Here is a 20947-nt window from a genome sequence, read left to right as displayed (position 1 = left end):
ATGTAATAATATTGTTGCTAGACTGTCATTGTATACCGGGTGAACGAATTAAACTGTGTTTTTTTCTCAAAGTTCGCATCACCCTGTGGACTATTCTAGCATTTATAAAATACTGAAATTAAAACCCAACTATAGCCTCAGGTTTTCTTAAAATTTTGTCTTTCGATTCATTCGCTTATGTTGAATAATAAAAAAGTTAGGTACTTTAACAACTGGCCATGTTCGTCATTAGTACAGGGTGTTTCTAAATAAGTGCGACAAACTCTTTAAGGGGTAATTTTACATGAGAAAATAATGACAATTTGTTTTATAATCATATGTCCGCAAATGCTTCGTTTCTGAGATACGGGATGTTCATTTTTTTTTCAAACTGACGATTTATTTATTGCTTTAAAACCAGTTGAGATATGCAGATCAAATTCGGTGGGTTTTAAAACTTAGGTTATTGCACTTTTTTGAGATACAATTAAAAATTTAATATTCACCAGCGGCGCCCAAACGGGTATTGTAACCGATAATATTACCCGTACGCACGCCAATGGTGAATATAAAATTCATAATTGTATGTCAAAAAATGTGCAATAACTACGTCTTAAAACCCACCAAATTTGATTTGCACATCTGAACTGGTTTTAAAGCAATAAGTAAATCATCAGTTTGTAAAAATAAATTGAACATCCCGTATCTCGGAAACGAAGCGTTTGCGGGCATATGATTATAAAGCAAATTGTCATTATTTTCTCATGTACAATAACCCCTTCAAGTTTTGCGCAAATATTTTAGAAACACCCTGTACTGATGACGAACATGGCCAGTTGTTAAAGTACCTAACTTTTTTATTATTGAATATAAGCGAATGAATCGAAAGACAAAATATTAAGAAAGCCTGAGGCTATAGTTGGGTTTTAATTTCAGTATTTTATAAATGCCAGAATAGTCCACAGGGTGATGCGAACTTTGAGAAAAAAACACAGTTTGATTCATACAGCCGGGATACAATGATAGTTTGACTGTCTAGCAACAATATTATTACAGAGATATTGTCAATGAATAAGGCTATAACGTGGTAAAAAATCACTTAAATCGGACAACAGGTTTAGAAAATTGGAAACATCAAAAATGACCAAATTTTTAGTGGATCGATTTTTTTGCACCGCAGTGTTTATCTCCGTACTTTACATCCATAATGGCCTAGTGGTTAGAATACCTGGCTCTAGGCTTTCACCCAGGCGAGTCGGGTTCGATTCCCAGCGTCGAAAATCTTTTTTGTTTTTAAAATTGACATTTTAATTAAAAAAATAATTGTTTATTATAATTGTGGTTTGTAAAACCACGTTTTTATTATTTATACGACACAATATCAAAAAGTAAAAAAAAAACAATTACTTTTCAAAACCAAATGTCAATTTTAAAAACAAAAAGGATTTCCGCCGCCCGGAATAGAATCCGACTCGCCTGGGTGAAAGCCAGGAGCCAGTTATTCTAACCACTAGACCATTATGGATGTAAGGCACGGAGATAAATATTTGACACATAAGTTGTAGGGTTTTTTCATCTACTTTCATATTTTATCTTTTCTTGTCTAAAAGCTGCGGTTTAGGGCCAGCTGACACATCATTTGTTAATAAGCTTTGGAACAACTGACTGTATAAAATAAATCAGCCATGATAAAATGCTCCGGTCAAACTTGACGCTACCTCCCGGACTGAGACGTTCGTCTATGCGGTACAGGTTTCAGTTAAATCTGTTATACTATAATTTACTACAACTGAATCAATTATTAGGTAAATAACGAGCGTGTATTGGCCATTCCAATGATCATTTTGATTTGACCAAAAGACCTCGCTTCTATCTGCTGAACATTTTGAATTTCTGTAGACCTAGGCTTCGGTGTTTTCTCAATCTATATGAGCTATAAAAGTGTCATAAAATAAAAATTTATATTCTGAAAAAAAAAATTGTTATTTATGTGATCTGCTCGAAGAGAAGAAAGTGGACTTCTAAGAGTGGAGAGAGAGAGAGAGACACAGTAGAGAGGACTACTTACAGTGCGGGCGTTTGGGGTTGCGCGTTATTTGTAGCCATCTGAAGGTCACGGTCGGAGGGCGGTCCGCAACGAGACAGGAAGCATAAGGTAGGGTCAGCACGCATCTCCGTATAATTTTCATAGCCGTGCTTCCAAGTGCCAATGAGCAGAGACTTGTCGCATTCAGCATCCCACCACACGCTAGGTAATTGCTCCGTTACAGGAGGATATATCGGCAGGGCACTGTGGATTATTTCATATGCCAATTGTAAAATTTTGATTTTCTTTTAATTTCGAGTTTTTTTGTTTGCCAATCAACGCTCGAGCACATCTTCGAAAGATACCTTGTCTCTGCGTCCAATTTCGTTTTGATGATTATGTAATTCTACTTTAGGTCTACATCTAATATACAAAATACTTTTATCTTCATTTACAAATACGTTTTTCTAGTTCTACTTTTTTTGTTGGGACGAAACATCAAAATATGGAGATCAAAGTTGCAAGAAAAACTTACAATTATTTCATTATACAGTATTTGGAAATCGTCTTTCAGAACATAGGAACTTTCAATGCAATAAGTTAGATTCTTGATTCGCTATTATTAAACAGTGTAAATTTCAAGACAACATCGCGATGTTTCGTATTTAATTCATCTGTTCGACTACCTACACTGAACTGAGATCTCTGATTTGCAATTAACCAGTGTAAATTTCAATATAACGTAGCGATGTTTTAAAATTAATTATTTGTTCGACTGCAATCCCTTTACCGCTGGCTATCACACCTTCGCAAGCAAACGATGCAATACGATGGGGCACCTCAGTTCAGTGCAGTCGAACAAATGAATTAAATATGAAACATCGCGACGTTGCCTTGAAATTTACATTGGTTAATTGCAAATCAAGAATTTAACTTATTGCATTGAAAGGTCCTATGTTCCGAAAAAAGATTTCCAATACTGTATGTATCAACGAATTATTTAAAATTTTGTGGACAGAGTATGCTATCAACGAAGAAGTATTGAGAATAGAATAACAAGACTAATAACAGTATTATTTTTGATCCAGATGTTGCTAGTTCCATAGAGATAATCTACACCAAAAATAACATTGCAACGTAAAATGCATCGTAAACAAGGACCTGGAAAAAAACAACATTGTGGCTGCTCAATATCCAAGACTAGGTGGATTTTCCAACGTAGCTTACTTACTTCGGCAGTCAAAAAAAAATGACAGACTCAGGTGATTGAATATTAAATGTAACGCAATAAATTGGAAAAATGAAATAAAAAGACACTCTTACTAAACCGAGTTCATATAATATTGTAAGCTTAGTGAGAGGCATAGGACAAGGATTGAAGTCGCTTCAAACTAATAAGAAAAGTAGTAGCGAATGAAGTACATAATGAATCTTGTGAGTTTTGTATAGTTTCTCGGCTAGGCATATAAATATGGATATAACTGTTATTTGAAATGAGTCAGCAACAAAAGTAAGAAACATTTGCAAAAGAAACAAGCATCAGCAAGATCAAAAATATTCTGGAATAGCACAATAAACTAAACATTGCAAAAGTGGAAATGGTAGAGTAGATGACATAATGAAGGTGGAAGAGAACTATATTTCTGATATGACAATATACCAGCACATTTTTGAAAACAACAAACCAGGAAAGAATGGTGGTGGAAAAGCAGGCAAGCTAGCGCCAAAAGAGATCCTTAAGTGCGATAAATAGATGCATGTTAGAAGAACTTTATAATCGATACTATGCGATCTTTTCCACATAAGATATAAGTGATATTCATCAGTCATATCGAAAAACAGTGTAACACCATGAAATTCTTCAGAGAACTTGAAAAGAACACTACCCGGCGTAAGCTACGGGAAACACCTAGGTTTTATTAGCCTTCCCGGCATACGTGACTTTTCATGGTACAGGAATATGTAGACCAGAAGCAATTAAACAAAGTAGCCTCAGTTATCAGGAAGCTATGAAACTGGATTTCATTACAGGCCATACTTAGCAAAACATACAAAATACATACAAAGGATAGATCTTGGCTCGACAGCAGGCGCTAAAACCGATAGCCACGAACATAGATGTAGGCTATAAAAAGAAGATCTTTCAGGTTGCATTTGTGAAAGGTACACGGGGTTAAAGAAATCGATTTCCAGTAGTATAAAACACCATTAAAAAATATAATGCAAAGACAAATGGTAAGGATCAACAGAGATCATCCACCCGTTAGGTAGATACCAGGTCCTAGTTAAGAGCACAAAATAAAGATAACTTAAAAGTTGCTATATACTGTTTCTATGTGGAAATATGATCTAACGCGTAAAACAAAAAGTGAGGAAAGAAGCATCTGACAGAAACATATGACAACGTTTATGAAAGCCATCAGCTTAGTATGAGAAGAGGAACCTGAGAATAAATTGTAAATGTACAACTGACCAAAAAGGCAAAAAAAATACATCTTGATATATAATTACTACTTAGCATCACGAAGCATCTGGTCAAACTGATCCAAAGCGTACGAACACACCGAAGACATTGTGAGATTAGAAAATATCTATTTCTCACAATGTAAAATCGGAATAGATACAAGACAGGTCTGAATATTATCCCCGAGGCTAAACTTATATAGTTGGTATTATGAGACTGCTTTTAGATCAATCAGAAGGAGGCACTTCAACAAGTGAAGTTAGGGTGTCTAACCTAGACTTCACTGACCGTACATTGTTTATCGTTCAAAGCGAAGAGGAGTTTAGCAAATAAACAAGACTAGGGTAAAGATGGCAACGGAACCAACAGTTTTATACAGTGCTGGTCAAAAGTCCGGTCCCACTCGTATCTTTTGAACGGTTATACTTATAATAGTGAAATTTGGAGAGAGGAAATAAACGGACGTAGGCTTTTCAACTGACGTAATAGTGACACATGACGTTACAGCACCACTGTGACAGATTATTTTAAATAGGGCCTTAGGCACGTGATACCTAGTTTGAAAGGTATTGAAAATACCTAATCAGTCATACCAATTTTGTTTGAGTTTAAGTTCATTTTGATGAATAAATTAAATAAATACTAAAATTGTTGTTTCACATTTAATAAATAAAGATTCAAACGCTCGCATATGGTTACTTAAAAAAAGTTGACGTTGATGTAAAAATAGTTCAATAATTGAAAAACGTCAACTTTTTGACAACTACCAGAGGCGGACGTTTGAATATTTATTAATTAAATGCGAAACTACAATTTTAGCATTTAATTTATTCATCAAAATTAGCTTAAACTCAAATAAAATTAGTATGATTGAATACGTATTTTCAATACCTTTCAAACGAGATATCACTTGCCATAAGGTCATATTTCAAATTATCGGTTACAGTGGCGCTGTAACGTCAACAGTCACCTGTTATGACTAGTTGAGAAGCATAAGTCCGTTTATTTCCTCCCTCCAAATTTCACTACATATAAGTATAAGCGTTCAAAAGATAAGATAGGGGGAGCGGACTTTCGACTAGCACTGTCGATAGTGCCGCCAATAACGAAAGGAATAATTATTATTGTGAATTATTGTCAAGGAATTCAAATATATGGGAGCAGTGATATCAGCTAAAAACAGTTCTGAAAAAGATGTAGCAGCTATCATGTCAGGAAATAGAGCGTATTACTCTCTAGCGACGCCTACTTCAGAATTGTACTGAAAGCAAAGGGTACTGAATACAACCTTCTGGGAAAGGCCTGACGGCAGATCAGTTGGTTGCCCAAGAAAAAGATGCAAGGATGCAGTAACGAGTGATCTAGTAAGATGGGGGTGCAACAATGGGATATTATTGCGCTAAACCGGCAAGAGTGGAGGAAAATAGTAAACGCGGCCAAGACACACTCAAGTTGTAGAGCTAATAAAAAGAAAGAAAAGAATGAATGTACAATAAGGTGAATATTCTAGTTGAAAAAATCAAGAATTCACTTCATAATGTAGTCTGAAGAGACTATCCTAGTGTAAAACTACGAAATTCATATACTTTTTTGGGAATTTTTAAAATAAAAAGTACTGTACCAGTTGTTTTAAAAATTTGCATGAGGATTTATTATAAAAAGGAGTATATGTAAAAAAAATTTCATAAAAAAATATTTAAAATTAAGCGATTTTGCTGGCACCGTGAAAAAAAACAGCTCCACTGCTGCAGTGATTGGGACTAATAGAGACCCTGAAATATAAAATTTCAAAGTGATTATTGAAATATAAGTTATTTTCTATACCATCAACTAGGAGTTTTGAAAAATATTAATATATTGAAAAATGACGATTTTTTTTAAATTAGCTAAAAAATTCTGTTTTAAAAACCGCCAAATTGACATTTTTTATCCAGTCAAAAAACCCCAAGTTGATGGTGTAGAAAATAACTTATATTTCAATAATCACTTTCAAATTTTATATTTCATGATCTCTTAGTCCCAATCACTGCAGCAGTGGAGCTGTTTTTATAGTAATATTTTTTTACATTTACTTATTTTTATATTAAATGCTCATGCAAATTTTCAAAACACCTGGTACCTACAATACTTTTTATTTTAATTTCGTTTACACGTTTACCTACAATTACACTAGGATAGCCCTTAATATTTCTTCGAGATCGGGAACTGCACTAAAGACTATATCTATCATTCTCAATAATGATTTCAAAATAATTCAATTTTATTTACAAAGTCGAACTATCCATAATATATTTTTGCCTTCATCTTCTTTTCTTCTTTAAGTTACCTCTTCTGATTTCTAATGCATTTCTATTATTTTCAGAAAGCAAAATGAGTTTTTTGCGTAGAACTAGAAAAACTGTTATAAACAAAAAAGTGACTATAAATAAATTTAAAAAGCATGTTAAATTATTTGCGCAATATAATATATTTTCTACTACTTTCATCAACAAAACGAAAATTCATAAGACTGCAATCGACAAGGACTTTTCTTTGTGCTTCTTGGATGGTTGGAGCTTTTGCCGGACTCCTAATGACCTTGGCATCTTATTTATGACTTTAAAGCTAAACAATTCGTCACTTTTTGACTTGGACAAATAACACAAGAATTAAAAAAAAAACCTTAAAGTCCTCCAAAATAAAAACCTAAATAAATTTTTAATCAAATATTAGTTTTCGTTCGAACTAATGTATATATAGAGGTGTTACGTTGCTAAACATAAAACTACTAATTTCAAGCTAAGAAACTAAAAATGCATCAGTCTGCTTCGAAAGCTGTATAAAGTATAAAGCAAATTCATGGCTCCTAAAGAGACATCTAAACGATTCGAAAAAAACTATTTTCGGCTAACAATTGTTTAAATAATGGATTATTCACCAAAAGGATGCAAATTCCAGCAGTCAGTTTAAGACAATGTGACATAAATTACCAAAAGTAGTCTCTAAAGACACAGAGAGGCCTGTAAACTTGTCCTAACATCGATTCAGATAAAACATGCGTAACATAGTCCACTGAAATATTCTCAACTGCTCAAAATTGGCAGAGAAGACGAAAACCTTTTGCCCCTTTTGTTTTCGACGGGAAAAAATGCCGAGAAATCCGGAAAATAGAGATTGTCCGCAATTTTCTCGAAAACTACAATAGCTAGCGGAAAAATAATTAAACAATCGTGTTTATTGAAAAATTATACATAAAAATGGATGTTTAAATATTAAAAAATAGATAATAGGGTGTCCCAAAAGTGGCGGGACAGTCGAATATTTGACGAAATATACATTGGATCAAAAAACTGAAAAATACGTGTTCAATATGTTTCAAAAATCTATCGAATTGATACCCCCCACTCTACCCCCAGGAGGTGGGATGGGAAGTAACTTTAAAATCTTAAATAGGAATCCCCATTTTTTATTACTGACTTGGATTCCTTACGTAAAAATAAGTAACTTTTATTCGAGACTTTTTTTGAATTGTGGGTAGATGGCGCAATATTCGGAAAAAACGATTTATCCTGATACACTAAGTAAATTATACAAACGGTCTAATATCTCAAGAAATACACTTCCAAATGAAAAACCAAAAAAACATGTGTTATTTTTCAAAAACCTATCGAATAACACTAAACACGAGCCCCCACTCTATCCCCCCGCTATTTATTGCAGATATGGATTCCTCATGAAAAAATAAGGATTATTTATTCGAATCATCTATCAACAAATCTAAAAATGTCTCGAATAAACGTTACTTACTTTTTTATGAGGTATTCAATTCAAACACATGTTTTTTGGGTTTTCACTTGGAAGTGTAGTTCTCGAGATATTAGACCGTTTCTATAATTTATCTAGTATATCAGGATAAATAGTTTTTCCGATTATAGCGCCATCTATCCACAATTCGAAAAAATGTCTCGAATAAATCTTACTTATTTTTGCGTAAGCAATCCGAATCTGCAATAAAAAATGTGGGTTTCTATTTAAGATTTTAAAGTTATCCCCACCCCACCTCCTGGGTGTGGAGAGGGGTGTCATGTTTGTTGTCATTCGATAGATTTTTGAAAAATATTGAAAACGTATTTCAGTTTTTTGATCCGATGTATATTTCGCGATATATTCGACCGTCCCGCTACTCTTGGCCCGTCCCGCTACACCCTAAATAATTCTTACTATAATTATTTATTTTTTTAATACATATAAACTATCTTTATGTAAAATCGTCCTATAAACACGATGGTTTAATTATTTTTCCGCTAGCTATTGTAGTTTTCGAGAAAGTTATGAACAATCTCTATTTTCAAAACAATAACTAATTTCAGATTCGGATTCCTGAGTGTCGAAAACAAAAGGTGCAAAAGGTTTTCGTCTTCTCTGCCAATTTCGAGTAGTTGAGAATATTTCAGTGAACTAAATAGTTTCTCTTTAAGAAATTAGCTTTTGGTATTTACGAATAATAGTCAACGATATGACTTGAATACGATTATCATTCTAGTTATAACAGACTAGTTGTTAAAGGGATGCTGAGAATATTTTTTATCGAATTTTTGTCTATAATTCGAATTTTGGCATATAATTAGATTTCTTTTAGATGGATCTTTTGATTTTCTACCGTCATACATCAGTCCCTTCAGTCCAATCGTAAATTACAATTCAAAACAACAGGTGGCAGGTGAAAAATCATGGATAAATGCATCTATTTAAATCTGTACCGAACAACTTATTTTCAATTCAATACATAGATAGTTTCGAACTTAATTCATTTTCGAAAAATTTCACAGTTGTCTTACTGGTTCATTCAGGTGTTATGTCATCCATCTTGTTACAGCATGTTTGTTAATATCGCCAATTGATCACACTTGAGATTTCCCCTTCCGATCTTGTATTCCAATTTTCCAGTACAAATAAATCGTATTCAGTTCATATAATTGGGTATACATAGGTAAATGAGTATAAAGATTGATACCGCATTGAAGAGAACCGTTTTGAATATACTTGAAATGAACGAAGGTTCAGACGCCATTCTTTGGATAATTTATATAAAATTGATATGAAACGACGTTTAGAATAATTTATAATTTCCTTTTGTTCAAAGTGTGTGGATACCCAATAGAAAATAATGGGTAAACCTAAAGGTTTTCTAGTACAATACATTGTAGGTCTAATGACATAATATCTCTATTTGTAAAATTTACCATATTCAACCTGGTTATTAAAAAAGTCTCGATGTTGAGACCGTGTGTTGAATATATATTTTTTATACGTATTAAATAATGGACAAACCTAAAGGTTTTCTAGTACATTACATTGTAGGTCTAATTACATATCTCCATTTGTAGAATTTACCATATTCAACCTTGTTATTAAAATTCTGGTATGTTGAATACGTATTTTTTTATATTGATTATAACCTATACACAAGAAATAAGTCTAGTCAGGCAGATGATAGTGAAATAGTTAAAAAGAAAGAAAATAGGGAACTTGCACTTTTTTTTGTTACATAATAATGTTCAGTTTTGTATAAAAATGAGATTTCCAAAATTTCACGCTTCAAAAACTCATAATAACTTAGAAGTACAAATATAAAGTCTTCGGTATCTTAAAATAGGTCAAACGGCCCGTGACGTCACTCAGTTTAACTAAATGGTTCCGTTTATGGTTATAATTAGGTAATTCTTCTTCTTCTTTAGTTTATTGGTCTCCACCTATTTTGGTATACCTCGTCGCGAAATAAAGGAAAAATATTTATATTCTATTAACATTTATCGTATGTCGTTGTAATAATATATACCAGTTTGTTGACATTGGAGTTCGATATAGTTATTGAAGGAAAGGAAAGAAAGTTTACTACGTAAAATAAAACCATTTTGTAAAAGTACAGTTTTCTATGAATAGTTCAAACGATCAAAACACTTGTAACGTCAAATAAATGTATTTTCTACTGACGTTTATAACGTCTATTTAAAATTCTGTTTACTTTGTTGGAAAAATGTAAATGTACAAACGAATGACGTCACGACGCGTTTTAGGCCACCTGTTTTAATTTGAATTTTTAATCGCCTTTGGGGCCAAACGAAAGAACTACAAACATTTTTTATCTTTGATACATGTTTTAAATTATGTTCTGTTGTGATTTATAACATTTTTTTCGAATTTAAAAATTTATGTAAGTTCCCTATTTTTTTAATAATCATACACACACTTGGATATTCATATGCCATAATTTCATCATCATCATCATCATCACACAGCCAAATTTGTCCACTGTCGGACATAGGCCTCCTCAAGATGTCTCCACCCTTCTCTGTCCTGGGCAGCTGCAATCCAGTTTGTCGCTATTCTCTTAATATCGTCGGTCCATCTGGTAGGTGGCCTTCCACGACTTCGTTTGTCCGCCCTTGGCCGCCACTCAAGATCTTCCTTGTCCATCTTTTGTCTCTCTGCCTTGCGACGTGTCCTGACCATTTCCACTTCAACTTTGTAATACGCTGTATGATGTCTTCCACTCCAGTTCTTCGCCGTAACCCATCATTTCGTATTCTGTCTCTCAAAGTTAGGCCAAGCATGGATCTTTCCATTTTTCGTTGTGCTACTTGTAATTTTCTTATTGATGTTTTAGTCAATCTCAGTGTTTCAGCTCCATAAGTAAGCACCGGAAGTAGGCACTGGTTAAATGCTTTTCTTTTTAGCTTTATTGGGATGTTTTCCTTGAACACGTCTCTTAGTTTGCCATACGCTGCCCATCCTAAAGCTATTCTTCTAGATAATTCGCATGTTTGGTTGTCTCTACTTATTTGTATTTCGTGGCCCAGATAGATGTATTTGTGAACGGTTTGGATATGGCAGTTTTCTAGTGTCAGTGGTCCACTAGGTACTAAATTGGTCATCATTTTAGTTTTCCCAAAGTTTATTTCCAACCCTACTTTTTGAGAAACTCGTTGTAGTTCTTGCAGCATTTCGTGGGCTTCCTTTAAGTCGTCGGTTATTAAAACTATATCATCTGCAAATCGTAGGTGGTTCAGCCTTTCGCCGTCGACATTCAAGCCTCTGTTTTCCCACTCTAACATCTGGAATGCATGCTGCATTACGGCATTGAATAGTTTTGGTGACATATTGTCTCCTTGTCTAACTCCCCTTTTTAGTTTTATTTTTTGAGTTTGGGTATAGAGGTTTATTGCTGTTGTGGCATTTGCATAAATATATGTTGAATAATGTTGTAATATCGGTAGTCGATTCTACAATCTCTCAAAGCTCTTAAGATGGCTACCATTTCGATTGTGTCAAAGGCTTTTTTGTAGTCAACAAATACTAGAACTAGTGGCCGGTAGTGTTGAAATAATGTACATTATTTCATGGTTTGCCATTAATTGCCTTCTATGCTATTTCTCCACTCTACATTTTCATTTCTTCATTTCATACTAATATCTTCACTAATACCACAGTATATAGAGGTTCCACAGTAAAACTACTCCTCTGTCGGCGCTTTGATCTCAAGAAGTAATACCGGCAATATGCAATTGGTAATTCACCAGTGGTGGATACGGGTTTTCCCTGTTAAAATCCGTACGTTTCTATGCGACTAACAATGCGAGAGTGGGGCAAAAGCGACTAAAAACATTGCGCGGCCGCCATGCGCGACTACAGATTTTACTTCCAATTTTTCGGAGAGTGGTTCTACTGTCCCTCTTTATACTGTGCTAATACTATTATAAGATTTTTTAAATCTTCGTCCCTTAGTGATGCATGTTTAACTTTTAATTTCTGGTAGTCTGCTTGTTATTCTGTTCTTATATTTAGCCCGTTTTTGCGTGATCTTGTAACAGTATCTTCGTCAAAAACTATTTTCCACTGCCTTTGTTCGTTTCTGCACCTACTTATTTCCTGTCCTCACTTCGGTGCCGTAAGTCTTTTTAACAATGTTACTTTTTATCAATATCTTAATTAGGCATACCTGTGTTTCTTCTTTTTTTGTGTTTTTATTTGATAATAATGGATTTAAATGGCGCCCTCTAGCTATCTTCTGCAATGACTTTTTCTGTCGTCGTTATTCTTGAATTAATGTTACTCCCAAGTATGTCTAGTCTTCTGTAGTTCACGTTTCTATCCTCAAAGTTCATGTTGAAATCTCGTTCTGAATAATGTAGCGCTATACACTTTGTTTTCTCAGTATTCATTTGGAGGCTCCGTTTATTTAGTTCTTTTATTAATATTCTAATCTATATAAATAAAAAAGAATGTTTGTGACCAACCTAAGTGAAAAGAGGGGTTGCCCCTCACAATACCTTTTTTTTTTATTTTTTGAGCAAACTATTTTTTCTTAAAAATAAAATAAAAATTTTTATTTTTAATTCAGTTGCAATGCGAAGGCAAAACAATCTTACTTTTCAATTAGAATACGGAGCGCAGTCCAGTCCCTTGAATCGCGATTTTCGGCTCTTATTGGAGCCTCATCGGAAAGAACGTAGGCTTGTTCTCCATATCCCAATTGATCCGTACTGAGAGGTTTTCCCACCCATTGCAACTGAAGTGAAAATATTAGGTGACTAGCGTCATCTGGCAATTAAAAGATGAAGTTTTCGATCCTAATAGCATTATTAATAATATTTAGAAAATATTAAAATATTACTAAAAGATTTTTAAATCGAAAACTTATTGGTCCATTTCCTTGGTAACACCTCCAAGGCTTCTAAAATTTACAAGCCAAATGGATGCTGAATCGAAGAAGACAAGAGGGAATTCAAAAAACTTACAATTCACGACCCCGTCTGTTCAGCTGGTAAATTCCAACAGAAAATGGACCTAGTTACTCGAAGGAGTAAAGACCAATATAAAAATAAAATAAAAATTTTATTTTTAATTCAGTTGCAATGCGAAGGCAAAACAATCTTACTTTTCAATTAGAATACGGAGCGCAGTCCAGTCCCTTGAATCGCGATTTTCGGCTCTTATTGGAGCCTCATCGGAAAGAACGTAGGCTTGTTCTCCATATCCCAATTGATCCGTACTGAGAGGTTTTCCCACCCATTGCAACTGAAGTAAAAATATTAGGTGACTAGCGTCATCTGGCAACAATAATGATAATGGCAATAATAATAATAATATTTTCACTTCAGTTGCAATGAGTGGGAAAACCTCTCAGTACGGATCAATTGGGATATGGAGAACAAGCCTACGTTCTTTCCGATGGGGCTCCAATAAGAGCCGAAAATCGCGATTCAAGGGACTGGACTGCGCTCCGTATTCTAATTGAAAAGTAAGATTGTTTTGCCTTCGCATTGCAACTGCATTAAAAATAAAAATTTTATTTTATTTTTATATTGGTCTTTACTCCTTCGAGTAACTAGGTCCATTTTCTGTTGGAATTTACCAGCTGAACAGACGGGGTCGTGAATTGTAAGTTTTTTGAATTCCCTCTTGTCTTCTTCGCTTCAGCATCCATTTGGCTTGCAAATTTTAGAAGCCTTGGAGGTGTTACCAAGGAAATGGACCAATAAGTTTTCGATTTAAAAATCTTTTAGTAATATTTTAATATTTTCTAAATATTATTAATAATGCTATTAGGATCGAAAACTTCATCTTTTAATTGCCAGATGACGCTAGTCACCTAATATTTTCACTTCAGTTGCAATGGGTGGGAAAATCTCTCAGTACGGATCAAATGGGATATGGAGAACAAGCCTACGTTCTTTCCGATGAGGCTCCAATAAGAGCCGAAAATCGCGATTCAAGGGACTGGGCTGCGCTCCGTATTTTAATTGAAAAGTAAGATTGTTTTGCCTTCGCATTGCAACTGAATTAAAAATAAAATTTTTATTTTATTTTTATATTGGTCTTTACTCCTTCGAGTAACTAGGTCCATTTTCTGTTGGAATTTACCAGCTGAACAGACTGGGTCGTGAATTGTAAGTTTTTTGAATTCCCTCTTGTCTTCTTCGCTTCAGCATCCATTTGGCTTGCAAATTTTAGAAGCCTTGGAGGTGTTACCAAGGAAATGGACCAATAAGTTTTCGATTTAAAAATCTTTTAGTAATATTTTAATATTTTCTAAATATTATTAATAATGCTATTAGGATCGAAAACTTCATCTATTTTTTCTTAATTTTATATGATGTGGAACTAAAAAATACATACAACCCTAAATTTTCGCATTCTATCACCAACCGTTATTTCTTAATAGCCATCTAAATATTTACCTCTTCTATATAAATAAATGAATGTTTGTGTGTATGTCCTTTATAGAATAGTAAACTATGCATTTGATCATGTAATGACCTTTAGCCAAGTTGTTGTGCATGAACCCGCGAATGTTTCTAATCTGGTACAACCAACATAAGTGATCGTTTTTTACGCCCGCACCACAAAAAAATATTGTTTATCAGAAAAGATAAAATTGATTGAACTTTGTATACATGCTTTTTGTTTTCTTATAATTTTTAGTTATATACCTTTTAAACATTATTTAGTTCTAAGGCGGTACGAAGTTCGACGGGTCAGCTAGTCAAATATACAGGATGTTCCCGAAAATACTGAGTTCCTTTAAGGTATGGATATAATACACAATGTAGAACAAAAAAGTCCTATAACATTTTTTTCTAAAATTAAGTTTCCAAAAAAAATTACATTGTTCTCCATATAAGTGAACTTTCATTTTCATAAAATTAAATAATCTGGCATCGTTGTACAAGAACTTGGTTGTGACTTTGGAAATTTAACATAATGGAAGCCCTTGTTTATTTACTATTTGAGGTATGATTTTAAGGTTGTTGACACCAGAAATGTAGGTACCTACTTGCAAAATAATTGTTTCTTGCTTTAATAATGTGGCATTTGCTATTATCTGAATTAATGAAGGCGTTGGATTAGGGATCTAAGTTTTACATAATTACTTAAGAAGTAACTATGGTTTAATTCCTAAAATGCAATTAACCCCTTAATGTACGCGCTCGACTCTGACACGAGCGTGCCTTACTGGTAATTTTGTACACGCTCGACTCTGACAGGAGCAACCATTAAATTTTAATCTTTCAATTTTTCAAGCACTTGCGAAGTTGGTATTTGTATAAAAGCGTATAAATATCTAAATAGAGGTAAAATCTTTCATAAAAAATCAATGGGAAAATCCCAATAGTTGGCTGTATACCATAGTTTAAAAAACCAATACAGAAGTAAAAACTTCGAGATGTATTCTGGTATAAAATCGTTTATTTAAAACTATAAAATGTCATCGATTGCAGAACGTTTTCGTTCTAAACAGAACATCTTCAGTGCCTAGAATGAAGTATTTCCACGTTAGTTTAAAGCAAAAGGTTAAAAATGTGACTGTTAAAATGAAAAATGTGGGAATACTTACATCCTGCCGAGTATTTTGAAACTAGCACACTGTAAATAGTGTTAACATCATCATATATGGTTTACATAATGTAATATGTTAAAATGTTATGACTACAAGTCGATGTTAATGGATAAAGTGGAACACATGCTAAAAGGGTGCCATGGTTCCCTGCTCGAAGATACTAGGTACTTGCCAATTCAATGGGCACAGACCAACTGAGAAATTATGAAGTGGATATACAATTTGACAAGGGTGACATGACATGACAAGATAAAGCCAATTTTTGGTTAAAGTTTCATTTGATTTTGGATTTTTTAATAAAATGCGAAGGTTTGTCTGCAAAAATAATTTAAATTATTTGAATAATAAAATCTACTGTAAAGTTTAAATTAGCAACTCTCTATTCCAGAATGCTCTCTATTCCTATTGCACTTCTGCTGATCTCTTTAGAGCAGCGGTGTCGAAAGTGCGAATTGCCGTGATGGTTGCCAACCTTCTTAGAGGAGATGGCACATGAAGAAGAAGAAGATTCCAGAATAACTTATAGATTCATTAAATTTAATGCAGATATATTACGTGGTTTAAGTTGTGACGTCATCGGATGTGAAATGACGAGATGAAAGTTGAGTTTGTTGAAACAAGGAAATACACTACATAATAAGATAATTAGACTTGCGTGGAAAAACAAAGCTAAACAAGCCGAGAAAACCAGAATTTAAGAGTATTTTTATGTGATGAAATGTTGGTTGCCTAACAAGGCAAGCAGGCAACAGGTTGAAGGTAAACGGTAGAATATTGCGAGAAAACAGTATATATACAAAAGGTGGCTATTTATTGTGTTAAATTTATTATTATACTATTGTAATGAATAATTATGTCTGTTAAAAGTTGGAAAATAGTTGTTAACAAAATTAAATAACTATAGATTACTGTTAGTGAGGTAGATATATGTGTGAAGGATATGATTGTATATAGTATTGTGAAATGAATGAAAGTATGTAATAATATAATAAAATTAAACTATGTGACATAAAGTCTAATTCATCTTTATGTAGTTTTGAAAGGACTGAATGAATTGGAAGTAATGTATCTTGATAGTCTACCAACGTAGAATAGTGAATAAAATAATTAGAATGAGAGCTACCAATATTGGTATTATTATTACATACTTTCATTCATTTCACAATACTATATACAATCATATCCTTCACACATATATCTACCTCACTAACAGTAATCTATAGTTATTTAATTTTGTTAACAACTATTTTCCAACTTTTAACAGACATAATTATTCATTACAATAGTATAATAATAAATTTAACACAATAAATAGCCACCTTTTGTATATATACTGTTTTCTCGCAATATTCTACCGTTTACCTTCAACCTGTTGCCTGCTTGCCTTGTTAGGCAACCAACATTTCATCACATAAAAATACTCTTAAATTCTGGTTTTCTCGGCTTGTTTAGCTTTGTTTTTCCACGCAAGTCTAATTATCTTATTATGTAGTGTATTTCCTTGTTTCAACAAACTCAACTTTCATCTCGTCATTTCACATCCGATGACGTCACAACTTAAACCACGTAATATATCTGCATTAAATTTAATGAATCTATAAGTTATTCTGGAATAGAGAGTTGCTAATTTAAACTTTACAGTAGATTTTATTATTCAAATAATTTAAATTATTTTTGCAGACAAACCTTCGCATTTTATTAAAAAATCCAAAATCAAATGAAACTTTAACCAAAAATTGGCTTTATCTTGTCATGTCATGTCACCCTTGTCAAATTGTATATCCACTTCATAATTTCTCAGTTGGTCTGTGCCCATTGAATTGGCAAGTACCTAGTATCTTCGAGCAGGGAACCATGGCACCCTTTTAGCATGTGTTCCACTTTATCCATTAACATCGACTTGTAGTCATAACATTTTAACATATTACATTATGTAAACCATATATGATGATGTTAACACTATTTACAGTGTGCTAGTTTCAAAATACTCGGCAGGATGTAAGTATTCCCACATTTTTCATTTTAACAGTCACATTTTTAACCTTTTGCTTTAAACTAACGTGGAAATACTTCATTCTAGGCACTGAAGATGTTCTGTTTAGAACGAAAACGTTCTGCAATCGATGACATTTTATAGTTTTAAATAAACGATTTTATACCAGAATACATCTCGAAGTTTTTACTTCTGTATTGGTTTTTTGTAAAATCTTTCCTACATTTCTTCTTCTTCTTTTACATCTATACCTTTTTTATTGCAAAGACTGTCGTCACTTTAAAATGATATTTATTTATCTAATAACTTGCAGTCGGAACCATTGACAACTGGTACATTGAGTTTTGTCGAATTGTTAAAAATCTGTTTTTATTCGAAGCGTTAGTGTACTAAACAGCGGTACATAGATACCTTTTTTTATTGCCCGGCCAGTGTTAGACATTGTAAAATGAGATTTATTTTCTAATAACTTGCAGTCCGAATCATTGACAATAGGAATTGAATTTTGTAGAATTTTCGGTATTTTGTTTTTATACAAAGCGTTAGTGCATTTGAAGCAGTCTTAAGTGAATCGTGTTTTTTTATTCTTAGAACTATTTTATGCCTTATATATAGAGATTTTATATAGATTATTTGAACATATTATGAAGAAAATATAATTTATTAACTCGCCTCATCCCCAGGTAAAGTAAAGGTGCTACGACACTACAAATACTTTTTTCAATTTAATTATACATAAAGAGAACATTTTCATTTTAAAAAAATGCGATCATTTTTTGACCCAAACTTTAAAATTAATGTGTACATTAAGGGGTTAATGCTCCTAAGAATTTTTGGTTTTCATCTTTTTGTTACAAAGAATTTCGTTTTTTTGACTTCCGAGTGACACCAAGAACCCAAAAATCGTTAAAAATAAAAAAACTCGACAGCGTTCTCGTCTCGAGAAACTCATAAGCTAATAAAATCTTTTTGAATTTTTTGGTTCACATGATCCAGTGACGAGTTCTGATGTCCATCGCAAAATCCATTTTTTTAAGGTGTGTAAAAATTTGCCACCGTTGGCTTATTTTTCAATATTTTTCCTTGAAATTTGTTTTCAATATTCTTTGAATTGTACTTAATAAGCTTATTTAATTTAAAAATAAAATAAACGTACCATAGTTTAAAAAAAATCACAAAAATCAATTTCGAACTATACCCCCATGTTTGAAAATCAAACAAAACAAATTCTTGTTTTGTTTGATGTTGAGGATGAACACAGGGTGTAGTGTAAATAATGTAAATTCTAAAGGCATCCGTTTGGTTGATATTTATATGATTTATTACTTTACTACCAGATACAACTGTAAACATAAAAAGAAGTCTATTATTTTTGAATTGTGACTGTCTATCTTTAGATTTTTGTATTGCACATAGTTGCCAGATTTCAATTTGCATACCATGTATTTTGATTTTTTGGTCAAACGGTTGAATTTAGAAAAAAATGTTAGAAGACTTTTTTGCTCTGCATGGTGCTTTCTACCTATACTTTAAGGAACGCACTATTTTCGGGGATATCCTGTATAACATCGTCAATATTATCAACAAGGACAATTTGGTTGGCTGCAAATGAAAGCGTTTTAATATACTCCCATTTTACTACATTTCTTGTACTAATGTATGTACAAGAACTAACTGGAATTATTACACTTGAGTTTAGATGAATCTTCAAGAGGATTAGACGATTTTACAATTAAGGGATCCATTTAGTAAGAAAAATAATTCTAAAGCAACTAAAACGTTGTGCAGAAGTGGGCGGCGGACAAAATTTTGATTATTAGCTATTAAGCAAAAACTAATATTTTTAGCTACATAATATGCAGGTTTTTTTAATATTCCAGTCGCAGGCAGAGTTATTTTTCAGTGAAGACAAAAGCCGTAATTTAATTAAGCAGTTTTTAGGTATTTCACTAATCTTTTATTATTATTTAGGCTAATCTAGCTACCTAGTTTTTTGTTTTTTTATATACTGGTTTATTCTATCCTGATTTTACTTCATAATTCTCTTATAATTTGTTATAACGTTAAACATGCATAAATTTTAAGAAATATATTTGTTTATATTAACAATGGTCTCACGTTTTGATAATAAGAAAAATAAAATGACCATAAACAAAAAATTGCCCATTTCTACCTTATTATATGACAGGTAGATACATTTAATTTATTTTTCTTTGTTGTTAGTATGTACCTTATCAATGGATTTTTTAGCACAAATTAAATACAAGTTTATATTTAACAATTTTTTTGTTTTCTAGCAGGTTAAATCTACATTCATTTGGACCAAGAACAAGCTACTGAAATTGTGTTCACTTATAGGAGGGTTGTTTATTTAAGTGCATTCTATACACGAGTTTCACATGCGAATAAATCAATTGCCAAAACATTTGTTCAGTAGGAAATATAGTAGAAGCAAAATGTCGTTTTTGCTTAACAGTTTTTTTTTTAGTCAAAAATCGCTGACTAGACAATTGACTTTTGATTTTTAGAACTGTAAAGAAATAATTAGTTGTAAAGTCGGAAGTGTGCCGAAGATGCGAAATTTCACGTTTCAGTGGTCAAAAGTTTCTATGTGCTGTTATGGGAACTTGCATTGCCCTGATACAGAATGAATCGACGTGTATTATTTTTCGAATTTCTGAGAAAACTTCCGGTAAATAAATCGTTGTATACCACTTCGAAGTTACAATCCTACGTTATTTTACAGAAATTATTTCTCGAAGACGACCCCTTGATTGTTTAGTTAGTGGAGAAGACGATACAACTTTGAACTTTATAGAATAATATAAGGAACCAGATATTCTAAAAGCCCGATCAAAGAACACACAATTTTTCGAAAACCTCCAATAAAATAAAATAAGGATGAAAATTTGGGAACAGGTAATTGAAATTGTCTGTGCTAATGTAAGTAAAAGTTTACAATTCTACATCCCGTCCATTTTCCAAAAATTGAGAAATACGGGGTGAAAACTATTTTCTCGGAGGTGAAAAAATATACATACAAAATAAGTCCGGAATTGGATAAAATGACTTATTCTAAGCAATTTTTGTTTAATAGAGTTTTTT

General features: G+C 32.8%; 1 protein-coding gene across 13 annotated transcripts in view; it reads right to left on the bottom strand.

Moving 5' to 3' along the window:
* The window catches only part of LOC114339291 (chromodomain-helicase-DNA-binding protein 7), a 281299-nt gene that overhangs the window by 125811 nt on the left and 134541 nt on the right, over positions 1-20947 (bottom strand). For 11 of the 13 annotated variants that reach the window (XM_050658452.1, XM_050658455.1, XM_050658458.1 and 8 more), the window contains exon 7: positions 2048-2269. The exons of the other annotated variants lie outside the window; for them this stretch is intronic. In XM_050658452.1, coding sequence (XP_050514409.1) covers positions 2048-2269 — 222 coding nt within the window. The remainder of the gene's footprint in view (positions 1-2047; positions 2270-20947) is intronic. 13 annotated transcript variants of the gene reach the window in all.

This window comes from Diabrotica virgifera, chromosome 8 (genome assembly GCF_917563875.1).
Source record: "Diabrotica virgifera virgifera chromosome 8, PGI_DIABVI_V3a".
Classification (NCBI taxonomy): domain Eukaryota; kingdom Metazoa; phylum Arthropoda; class Insecta; order Coleoptera; family Chrysomelidae; genus Diabrotica; species Diabrotica virgifera.
This window is presented reverse-complemented; position numbering and strand designations above follow the sequence as displayed.